The 11,847-nt window shown below is 45.3% G+C and overlaps 1 protein-coding gene across 1 annotated transcript; it reads left to right on the top strand.

Moving 5' to 3' along the window:
• Positions 1-7,835, top strand: LOC310699595 (transmembrane protein 238-like). Its single transcript, XM_083487749.1, has 2 exons — positions 1-457; positions 3,084-7,835. Exon 1 carries the CDS (start codon positions 65-67, stop codon positions 305-307), a length of 243 nt encoding a protein of 80 aa, XP_083343875.1. The 5' UTR covers positions 1-64; the 3' UTR covers positions 308-457; positions 3,084-7,835.
• The last annotated feature ends 4,012 nt before the right edge of the window (positions 7,836-11,847 follow it).

Raw genomic sequence — 11,847 nt, 5'->3', positions numbered from 1 at the left:
GCAGGTAGCATGACAATAAGACAGGCTTCCAAAGCTCAGCCTGCCTTTTGGCTGATAGCGCCCCATGAAGAAGAATTTGGCAACGATCCTTGCCCTATACGTGGGCCGGTGTTATTTCATATTAGTTTTGGCTCTCATCTGTGATGTGGCTGGATTGGTCCTCCTGCTTCTAGGGATTTTTGGCCTTTTGAGCTCTTGGGATTTCTTTGTTTACTCCGGAGCCCTGCTGTTGGCATTTAGTCTCGTATTCTGGGCTTTCTGGTATTCGCTCAACATTGAAGTCTCCCTTAAAGAACTAGCTGTTTGAGTCGATCTACAACCAGAGGAATGTGGAGGTGGCACCATCAAACTACAGAGAAGAACGTTTCACCTCCTGGAGGCATCTGAAATTTTCCCTGGAGAGTAGAAGGAAATGATGCAGCGACAAGAGCCAGTGCCCACCCATCCCCACAGCAAGGTATGTACCGAGACTGTTGTTTTTCTGTTTTAGGCAGATAAAGAATCTGAATTTTCCAACATTTGTACTTTGAGAGAAATACATTTGAGCTGAGTGATTTAAAAACATGTTACATCACATTAGCAGAATTATGCGAAAGGGTGGTGAGGTGTGTGTGAGGTCAAAGAATTCCAGAGAATGATGGTACTTCAAGGAAATTGTGGTTAAGTGATGTGTGTGTGAGAGAGATGACAGAATTCCAGAGAATGAATGGTACGTCAGGGTCCATCTGCACACACTCAAACTACATCGCCTTAAAAGTTGTCACAGATAAGCAAGTCCTTATGATTGTTAATATCGCTGGTGTCATAGAAGCCACCTTCTGATAATTGCCACATTAAGGCTGCAATCCTGTACCCACTTGCCACTGAACTTAGGAGGAGGACTTGGTCCTGCCAGTGGCGTAGCGTGGTGGGTGCAGGGGGGGGCTGGCCGCACCGGGCGCAACATCTGGGGGTTAGGGTTAGGGGGCGCAAATCCACAGGTTAGGGGGCGCAAATTACTTGCCTTGCCCCGGGTGCTGACAACCCACGCTACGCCATTGGGTCCTGCATAGGATTGCATGGCACATTATAGAATATACTGGCCTGTTGTGTACATTTCATGTTACTTTGAAAATTAGAGAAAGGGCAGATAATAACGGCTGGCGTGGTGGGAATGTGATCAGTTGTGTCTGTTCCATTTTTTACTGTTTCACATCTGTTCTCAGCATGGTGTCCAGTTCCTGTGTTTTGGCTATCAATTTGGGGGGGGGGGGGTTGCTCATTTGTTTGCCTATCTTGTTAGCAGAATTTAAACACACACACACACACACACACACACACACACACACACACACACAAAACCTTGGACGCTTGTCTGGTGTTTCTGTCTGAAAAGCTTTATTTCAAAAACATCCACGTTTGCATACAAAAGGGCAAAAATGAAATATGTGTCTTAGAGCAGGACTACCGTCTCAAACACAGAAGAGACAGTCAGCTGCCTTAAAAGCCCACTAGATAATTCAGTCATCATGTCAAGCTTCCCGCAGAGATGAACCATCATTTATTTTGTTTGTTGCATTTGGGAAGGTGGGTATGGGGTTTTTCTTACATTATCTAGTCAGAGAATTCTGTTGTCTGCTGTAGCGAAACCAAAGCCCCAAATTAAAGCTCCACTTCAGCCATCTCGGCTATGTCTCTTGTCATGTCTTCAGGAAAACAAAACATACAGGGAATATTTCTGGCATCTCATAACGGCTTTAACAATAGCATGCATTTTATTAGATGCTAATAGAAATGGGGCACAATCAGGGGTTTTGGTGCCACAGGAGAAACTGCACAATCTGCTTTGAAGTAGATTGCATTCTCCCTAAATTAAAATCAGGTTCACAGCTCAGGGATGCTCTTTGATCCAGACTTAATCCTGGGTGGTCAAATAATAGTAGCCACTAGTAGTGCCCCCTCCCAGTTTTGGCTTGTCCCCCAGCAGCTGTACATTTGCTTTGACAAATCCTGAATCCTGACCACAGCTCCTCATGTCCTCGCAGTTCCGATTATTCCTTGCATTTCTAAGTCCTCCAATTCTTCCATTTTCTAGTTTCTGCTCCTTGTCTCACATTGACTGTGATGCCGTAACGCCAGCAACAAATATACGGGTGTCTGCTAGGAGAGAGTTCTCTGCGTATGCCATTATTCCTGGCATTTCCCTGGCATCGTTCCCAGACTAGGAGGAAGAGCAAGTGAACATCTGTCTCTCTACAACAGGGAGAAGTAACCGGGCAAGTTATAAAGTGACCAGCCTGGCACTATGGCCTGCTGTGTTTAATCATTAACTGTGGACCATAAAGTTTCCGGAGCCACAAGCTTCCTTGATGGGGCAGCTGCCAGATACATGGCTTGTAATTATTCTTTATTAGGCATTATAAGATGGTGCAGCCATGGCAGGTGGCACAAAACTCACTCTGATCCTCCAGAATATGGCATATGTTTCATGCATATCCCAGAGCACAATCCTATTAGATGTAGGTCCTATTCAATTCAATCAGACTCCCAGATGAATATTATAGGGCTTCAGCCCCAATCACTCCAAGGATGGAGAACTTCCAGGCATGCATAACAACATGAAACTGGTAATGCATGCGGCCAGAATGCTTCTCAAACTACACTGGCTGGTACAGTAAAAGCCCTTGCAAAATGATCCCACATTTGCCTTTGCTATACCATGCCAGCTTATCTTTGCAAAACAGTTTCAGAAACATGTACCGTATTTGGTTGGAATGCACGTGGTTCTAAATTTTAATTGTGGTGGTTGGTGGTAAAGCCAAAGCATCCTGATTCCTAATTGAACCCTTTCCCCCAAAGCCCATTATTTACAGGATTTAAAGAAATAATGGATTTCTTAAAATCCATTATTTATATAAAACGTCTATCTCCTGTGCAGATGTGACAAGATGCAGAAAGATGCAGGCTCAGCTTCATTAGCTGTGCAGCCTTTTCCCTGAGCAAGGAAGGGCTGAAACAGGAATGAGTTGGAACATGCCCAGATACCACTTTCATTCAGCAATGGATTGAATGCAACGTTTCTTCTTTTGTGTTTTTGTTCCCAGTGCACTTACAGCTGATATACCATGGATTATCCCAGGAGAATGAAGGGAAGACGCAGCGAATATGGACACTCATGCCAGCCTACATTTGGAATTCACAGGATTCCTCCAGGAAAACTAGGCTATGTCGAGTCCTGTGCATTCAGAGACTCCTTGTCTGAAGCTCTGCACCTTATTGGGTTGAACGCGTACAGTCTGAACATTACACCCGCTAAGCCTTTGCTTTGCACAGCTATTTGGTGCCTTGATTTTACCCATTGCAATCACCAAGCCATGCTGTGTCCTTGAGTAATGTATGGACTTTGTTTTTAAAAGTTGACTAGAACCGCAGGAGAACCATACGTGCGTGCAGATATGATTGGTGCTGTATTTGCATGAATCTATACAGTTGAAACTGGGGGAACAGTTTATATAGAGCTTAATCATTTTGTGCATTGATAATGGCTTCGTAGATGCCTGTAATTCCAGGAAGCTGTGCAGTGCAACATTTCATGATGCTTGAGTGCTGTAGGCTGGGAGGAGATGGTGCCAAGCAAGCCCATGTCGTTTCACTGCGTGCTTTGCTCAGATGCATGCAGAAGGTAGCATCTTATGAAACTGAAGGCTGCTAGGAGATGGAGACCCTGATTCCCCCCACCGCTGCCAGTGATCCTGCCAGGGCCATTCTCTTTTGTTGGCTGATTTCCTCTCAGATTGGGGGTTATCACCTTTGGCCAGGACTGCTCTTCCTTGTTTGGCTTCCTGCCCTGCAGACATTTAGAAGGGAATGAAGCAAAACAGGGCACTACAGCATCTTGCACACTGATTTCTCTAGCTGGCTGGCTGCACAACCTGCCCCACAGCATTCCTGGTCCTTACGATCTGCCTGGTCATCCTAACTGGTAACAGCGTGCCTTGAAATAAAACCCCACCAGCCTGAACGGGAACCCAGCGGTTTCTACACTAGCCGGATGGCAACTCAGCACAAATAGCTTCTCAAATGTCTTTTTTAAAACAAAACCCTCTCCAGAAAGTGGGGAGAAGCTAACATCTTGGCTAAACGGAGGATGAGGGAACAGTGCAGATTCTGGCTTTAGTTAAGATCTCAGCTGTCCTCGAAAATGCTTGGTTTCATGGAGATAGAAAGGTTAGCTCGTTCTTACTTCCCAGGTTTGGTGTGGGACATATGAGAGGTGAAATTGTCTTAGTTAGAAAGACCTAAAGGGCTTGCAATGCATTGGTGAGGATCCAAACTAGTCCCAATGGGAGTTTTGTCGAAGGCCTACAGTGATTTGCCCTGCTATGGAGTCCCTCCCATGGCAGTGGGAATTAGTGAATGTATGTGGCAGCAGTGACTGAGCCAGACAGCAGTGCTCTGTACAGGCCTGGGTAGTTGGAATTTTAAATCTGCCCAATGCCTCAGGAATAATGCTATGTTAGAGGCATTGTGGGAAATTAATTAGAGGCATTGTGGCTCCTGGACCCAGCTGCTCAGTACTGCTCAGAACACCAGGAAAAGCGTTTCCAAGCTGTAGCCCAGGGTTCTACGTGTTGATGCCAGGTCTGGTATTGCCTAGAGATTTTGAAAGGGGAAAGGGATTCCTTTATCTTGGAACAAGGAACAGCACATGAACAAAAGCAGGTGTGTCTGGTAGTAGAAAAGGCAACAGTTTAGGGGAATGAGTAGGCCTCAGTGCTCCAAGACCCAAGCAAGCATGTGGAGATGAATAGGCTTTGTGGGCGCATTTTCTGGTAATCTACCCGGCTGCCATTCTCAAACAAATGTCTGGTGTACCACGTCCAGTGCAAACACACACATCCGTGCTGGGCCCAAGCCAGTTGTTGTACATCTTTATGGCCTTGCAAAATAGGTGCTTTCGATTTTGATCGTTTTCTGAAAAGTAAATATTAGCTTTGTATGGGAAGGGAAGGAAGTTTTGAAGCTGGAACCCGAACTGCAGATCAGATGAGACCCTACAATATCGTGAAGGGGTTTTCCTGTCTTGGGTCAGTGGCTGTTTTAATTCCTTTTTAAAGTTATAGGTGCAAGCTTCCAAGCCATGCCTAAGACTGGAGATTCCGGAAAAGCAAGATGAATTTCTGTGTACAAGAAAAATCCAATAACGTCCAAAGCCACTGCGGACACAGCTATGTATAGAGGTGACTAAATAGACTGCATGTTAGCGTATATGCATTGAATGTGCCGTTTTCCTGCACACAAGTGATGTCTGTGTAGGAATCCTTTAAGTGTAAAGCAGCCCTCGGAATAGTAATCCTATAAAATGAGATGTGGCTTTGCCAAAATTCCCCCTTCTAGATGCACAAGAACTCTGTCCCAAACTGAATCTAGCAGTCCCTTCCTTACCTCCCACAGGATATGAATAATAATAGAATATAAATACAGGGCAGGCAGCAATACTGAGGCCTTAAGCAAGCCCGTTTTATGGCCCATTTGCTCCCCATAAAAATTGGGGAAGTGGGATGGATTTTCCAGTTATACAACCTGTACATGTAGTATCAATAATCAGCATTTATACTGAGCATTTCAGCTCTTCACATATTACCAGAGACTCTCAGTTACAACAATGTATCGAGAAGGGGCCTGATTCAAAGACAGTCGGTGGCACTTAACTTCATTGAAATATATGCGACTTAAGTTTCACTGTCTCTGGACTAGGGTCATTCATTACGTGTACAGAGTTTCCCTTCTTGCCTTGCATGGAATGTGCTTAACATCCATGGAGATCATCTTATAGCCTTAGATGTAAGGACTAGGAGTACGTACCAACATTTGGTTAACTCCCTTTTTAGACGAGTTACTGCATGGGAAAGGAACAAGTGTAGGGAGAGAGCAGCCTAATGGTATACACAGATAGTCCCATGTGCCTTAAATGTCACACAGCTTCCATTAGAAAGGGCATCAAAGCTCCTTGCTCTGGAGCTATGAAATATTTCTGATGAGTCTGAGTCCATCAGGACACTAATGCTTTGTAAATTTCTAGCCTATTGCAGATGGGGTTGGGTGGGGGTGGGAAGGTTGAATGTATATGTGGTGATTTGATTAAATGTATATAAACAATTCCCACTGAATACCTCTCCTCCAAAAACCACAAAACTTACCCTCCTTTCACTGATCTGATGGAATCAGATGGAGCCAGTCTCAGGTAGGTGGTGCGGCACCCAGACATGTAAATAGCTGCCTGGTGCTTGATTTGATAAGCATAGTGATTTCAACCTCACTGTACCACTATGAGTAGCCTCCTTATGTGCCACTCTTGCTGTGTGAGGAGGAAAATGCACAGTATGACTATGCAGAAATCCCTTTCAACAAGTCCTGTCTGCTTATTTGTCCATCTGTTGCTCAGGGTGTCTTGCTGAGTTTAGAGTAAGCTTTGACAGCTGGGAAATAAATACTCATGGGTAAAGTATAATTTGCCTAGATAACATCTTAAAAAGCAGAGACATCACCTTGCCGACAAAGGTCTGTATGGTTAAAGCTATGGTTTTCCCAGTAGTGATGTATGGAAGTGAGAGCTGGACCATAAAGAAGGCTGATTGCCAAAGAATTGATGCTTTTGAATTATGGTGCTGGAGGAGACTCTTGAGAGTCCCATGGACTGCAAGAAGATCAAGCCTATCCATTCTGAAGGAAATCAGCCCTGAGTGCTCACAGGCAGGACAGATCGTGAAGCTGAGACTCCAATACTTTGGCCACCTCATGAGAAGAGAAGACTTCCTGGAAAAGACCCTGATGTTGGGAAAGATTGAGGGCACAAGGAGAAGGGGACGACACAGAGGACGAGATGGTTGGACAGTGTTCTCGAAGCTACCAGCATGAGTTTGCAGTGGAAGACAGGAGTGCTTGGCATGCTCTGGTCCATGGGGTCACGAAGAGTCAGACACGACTAAACGACTAAACAACAACAACAAAGTATAATTTGAGCCTGGACTTGCTAAGACTGTCCCCCTTAACGCACACCCTCAGTCCTAGATCATGAGTAGTAATAATTAAGTGTACAGAGCCTCTGAATGTGTGCATTTCCTTCACCGCTGAGACATTTCCCATACATCTGGAATTACCAGGCCCGAATCATGAGCTAGAGAGGTATATAAGCACCAGCCTTTCTCTGTTTACTTATTTACTACTTGGCATGAAGGAGGAGATCCAGTTTTGAAAGTGAGGTGTGTGTGTGTGTGTGTGTGTGTGTGTGTGTGTACACATGTGTGCAAAGGGTCAAGCACACTGTATTTCAAGTTGACAGCTTCTTATTTCGAAAAGTTTTCCCCTTAAAACACCATAATATTTAGTGACTATCGCACAATTGCTGCTGGATCAGAAGTTCCCCTGAATTTCTAAAACGTTTTCCGTCTTCAGCAACAACCAGCAAAAAAAAAAAAAAAAAATTAAAAAGATGTATCTGAATGTTTTGAATTTGAAACCTGAGAGCAAAGTTGCAGTTCTTGTTGACAACTGGAGAAAATAGCTACTGAATACATAACTTTTAAAGATTCATTTCCTTGTAACAAAAAAAAATCTAGTAAGAAAAAAATCTAGCTGCATAGCTTGCAACAATAATAAAAGGTGTGTATCAGTACAAAGTTCGATCCACTGTTCTTTTATTGGCTATGCAGATATGGGTTAGATTGAAAGATTAAAAAGATCACATTCCACTTCGCCCAACAGAACACACAAACGTTTTGACTGGTTTTTGAAAATATATTTTTTTTAATTCAGATGGTCAGAGATATATTTTCCTTTCCTAAATGTCCTGCTTCCATGCTAAGAACATAATTGTACACGGATGAGGGAAGTGTACAGTGATCCCAGTTTTTTTTTTAAAAAAATGTCTATGTTGCAGGTTCCCCCTTTGCACATTTATAAGGCCTTTATGCTGTTTTATCTGGAAGGCTCAGAGCATGTTATGGCTGTAATTCACTATCTGTTGGGATCATAGCAAATGAAAGCTTAGAGATTACAAACCAGGAAACCTGGACAACAATTCAAGATTCCTAGACTTTTAATCTACCATCTCTTCCCATTAAGCTTCATCTACTTCCACATAAGGGACGCGGGTGGCGCTGTGGGTAAAACCTCAGTGCCTAGGGCTTGCCGATCGTATGGTCGGCGGCTCGAATCCCCGCGGCGGGGTGAGCTCCCATCGTTCGGTCCCAGCTCCTGCCCACCTAGCAGTTCGAAAGCACCCCCAAGTGCAAGTAGATAAATAGGTAACACTTTATAGCAGGAAGGTAACGGCGTTTCCGTGCACTGCGCTGGTGCTGGCTCGCCAGAGCAGCTTCGTCATGCTGGCCACGTGACCCGAAAGTGTATCCGGACAGCGCTGGCCCCTAGCCTCTTAAGCAAGATGAGCATGCAACCCCAGAGTCGCTCACGACTGGCCCGTATGGGCAGGGGTACCTTTACCTTTACCTTTACTTCCAAATGAAGGCTTGGTGGCATGTCATGTGCACAGTGATCCAAACCCGCACAACATCATCCCCATCAGAGTTGCACCCCAGATTCCCCCTCCCCCCAACACAGACCGAATTTCTATTTACTGTTTCCTCTGTGTGTTGTTGTTGGTCGTGGTGGTGGAGGTTTTTTGTTGTTTTTTTACTTAATGGGTTTTCCATATATCTGGATTAAATGGGGAAATATGGGATGCCATGTGGACAAGAATGACGTTGTGTGCCTGCTGCCCAAAACCTGCACACAGGAGCAGCATGGAAGACAGATGCCCATGTTCTCTAGAATCATAGAACTGTAGACACGGGAGGCACCTCTTGGGCTTGCTGATCAGAAGGTCAGCGGTTCGAATCCCCATGACAGGGTGAGCTCCCGTTGCTCTGCCAACCTCTCAGTTCAAAAGCATGCCAGTGCAAGTAGCTGAACAGGTATTGCTGTGGTGGGAAGGTAAATGGTGTTTCCATGCGCTCTGGTTTCTGTCACGGTGTCCTGCTGCGCCAGAAGAGGTTTAGTCCTGCTGGCCACATGACCTGGAAAGTTGTCTGTGAACAAACGCCGGCTCCCTCGGCCTGAAAGCGTGATGAACGCCGCAACCCCATAGTCACCTTTGACTGGACTTAACCATCCGGGGTCCTTTACCTTTTTACTTTTTTTAGAGTTGGAAAGGACCCCAGTGCAGGACCCCAATGTATTTCAACCCCCTGCAATGCAGGAATAAAACACGGTAACAATGATTTGAACACAGAATTGCTACATTTTGGGGAAGAGTAGCTTCTACTGCACTTAGAATGTATGTCCACATTTATATGTAATGTGACGCCTGGTACTAAAAAAACAAAAACACATTAGAATTTGTGGCAATCTTCATGTAGATCTCTGCTAGAAACTGAGTAGTGGCAGGATCTGTGAAGGTGGCCCCATCCAAAACAGCAACTGTACTTCAGTAGGGGGAGAAACTCACTGTGCTAACTGGTACCTCTCCTTTACAGCCTCTTTTCCACAGCTCAGCACCACAGCTTCATTAGCTCAGTGCCTGTGACTAAATGACACCAGTGCAACTGAGCACCCCCACTGTATACTCGCATTGTAGTTAGCAGTGTTGGCCCACCATCGGTAATCACTGCTCTTTCACGGTGGTCATGCATCTTTAATCACCAGGCACAGCCCCCAGGAAGTACCAGAAGCAGCAACAACAGCAGTCCTCAACCTGGCAGGGAGCCAAATGGGTGCTTAGGCGATAATGCCAGCTGCTAATTGCTGTTCGTTTGCAAAGAATATGCAAGACTTATCCCCGGACAGCAGAGCAGCTCAGCGGATATCATGGTAGCTGCCAGCCTACCTTGTAGCAGGGAGTGGATGTGGGAGTATACATACAAGAAAGAAAGAAAGAAAGAAAGAAAGAAAGAAAGAAAGAAAGAAAGAAAGAAAGAAAGAAAGAAAGAAAGAAAGAAAGCCCTGCAGGGTAGCAAAAATGTGACACCCACATTTTTGCTTAGGACAGGACCTGCAAGTCTGTGACACACCCCAAGTGAGTCTCTGATTGATTTCACAGGGACAATGGACTGCAGTCTTGTGACTGTGCCATAGACATCTATGTCATGCCAGGGCAATAAGTGAGGACGTGTCCTTTTCACAGTGGACACGTGTCTCTGTGATGCCTGTAGAATGACACCCAAGTGATTCAGATCCTGATCTGTCTCTCTCTGGCAGAAACTTTGGGGAAAGAGTGTAGAACTGCTTCGGGCAAGAGCCTGTAAACAAGGCACAGACTAAGAACACTAGAAAAGCCCTGTTGGATCAGGATAAAAGCCCCATCTAGTCCAGCCCCCTGGTCTCACCGTGGCCAACCAGACACCTGTGGGACACCCAGAACCTCCAAGTGTCCCTATCTTCCAGGGACATCCCTGATTTAGAGAAGCCGTCCTGGTTTCTGATTTGATCCTGGAATGTCCCGCTTTTCCTTAGGATGTCCATAACATTTTCATTGGAGAAATTTTGGAGGGTATGGAGTTATCTAACCCCCAAGCCATCTGAAGGCAATTCTATACAGGGAAGGCTTTTTTTAATGTTAATGTTTTATTATGTTTCTATATAAGTTGGAAGCTTCCCAGAATTCTGGGGCAACCCAATAAGACATGTGGGGTATAAATAGTAAAATTATCATTATGGAATGGGACGTTCCTATTTTCATCAGAGAAATGTTGGAGGGTATGGAAACCTGCAACCAGGATGTGAGCAAAACAACTAACTTTTGATTCCCGGCAACTGGTATTCAAAGGCATGCCGCCTCCGACTGTGTTAGTAGAGCATAGCCACGTGGTGTCTATGAGGCTCTTTGGGAAGTATCTCATTAAGCCAAATGATGAATTATTTGCCTTTATTGCGATTCAGCTGCTGAGCTGCTGGCCTAGTGGGCCTGCTGAGCTCCTGCTCAATTATTCAGCAGCTGAGCTGTAAAGCCAAGCAAGCCGAGTGTTGCCTAATGGGTCTCTTCAGCGCATCTCCTGCCATTGAGTGAGCAAGGAAGCACTTCCAGGCTCCATGCAATTCCCAGACCTGCCATTGGCAGACTGCAAAGCAGTGCCTTCTTCTCAACAGTTGGCTCCTTCCATTATGAGTACCAAGTACCAAGCCATTAGCAATGCATTTCTCTGTGGGTCTGGTGCCTGTTCACACATGCATACAGCCCTACATGCTTCAGCTGGTGTTTGGCCTTGCAGATTTATTCCCATACAACTCCACCCCACCTCTCCACCCCAAAGTAGCTGCTGAATCAACAGGCCATGGAAGGAAGGAAGGAAGGAAGGAAGGAAGGAAGGAAGGAAGGAAGGAAGGAAGGAAGGAAGGAAGGAAGGTAGGTGAGGGAGGGGAGAAGAAATAATAGAAGTTTATAAGAAAATGGGCAGAGAGAAGTTTTTCTCCCCTTCCTGTAATAGTAGAACCTGCAGATTGCTCAGTGAAGTTGAAAGCTGGAAAATTCAGGACCCAGCGAGTCTTTATACAGCACATAGCTAAAACTATGCAATTCACTGCCAGAGGGTGTGGTGACCAATGCCAACTTCAGCTGCTTTAAAATGAGACTGATTCTTGGAGAACAAGGATAATGGCTAAAGGTCAAGATGGCTATATGTTGGCTCCAGGACAGTGGCCTAGCTGGGGTTGCCAGCGTCCAGGACCATGCAGAGAGGTGGTGGAGGGAAACGGATGGAGTATTCATGCGCATTCAACCGCCTAACACTGTCCACAACACCCAAAAGACTGCAGCTGCCGAGATAAGAAAAGAAGAGTCATTCCATTGTGTGGAGAGGTCACTTCCTGGTTCAC

Source organism: Podarcis liolepis, assembly GCF_965112155.1.
Source record: "Podarcis liolepis genome assembly, chromosome: 2".
Taxonomy (NCBI): Eukaryota; Metazoa; Chordata; class Lepidosauria; order Squamata; family Lacertidae; genus Podarcis; species Podarcis liolepis.
The sequence above is the reverse complement of the archived record's forward strand: the minus strand, read 5'-3'. Positions and strand labels throughout refer to the sequence as shown.

What these genes read in the sequence shown, in the direction of transcription:
- LOC310699595 (XM_083487749.1), top strand. Translation starts at nt 65, where the DNA reads ATGAAGAAGAATTTGGCAACGATCCTTGCCCTATACGTGGGCCGGTGT.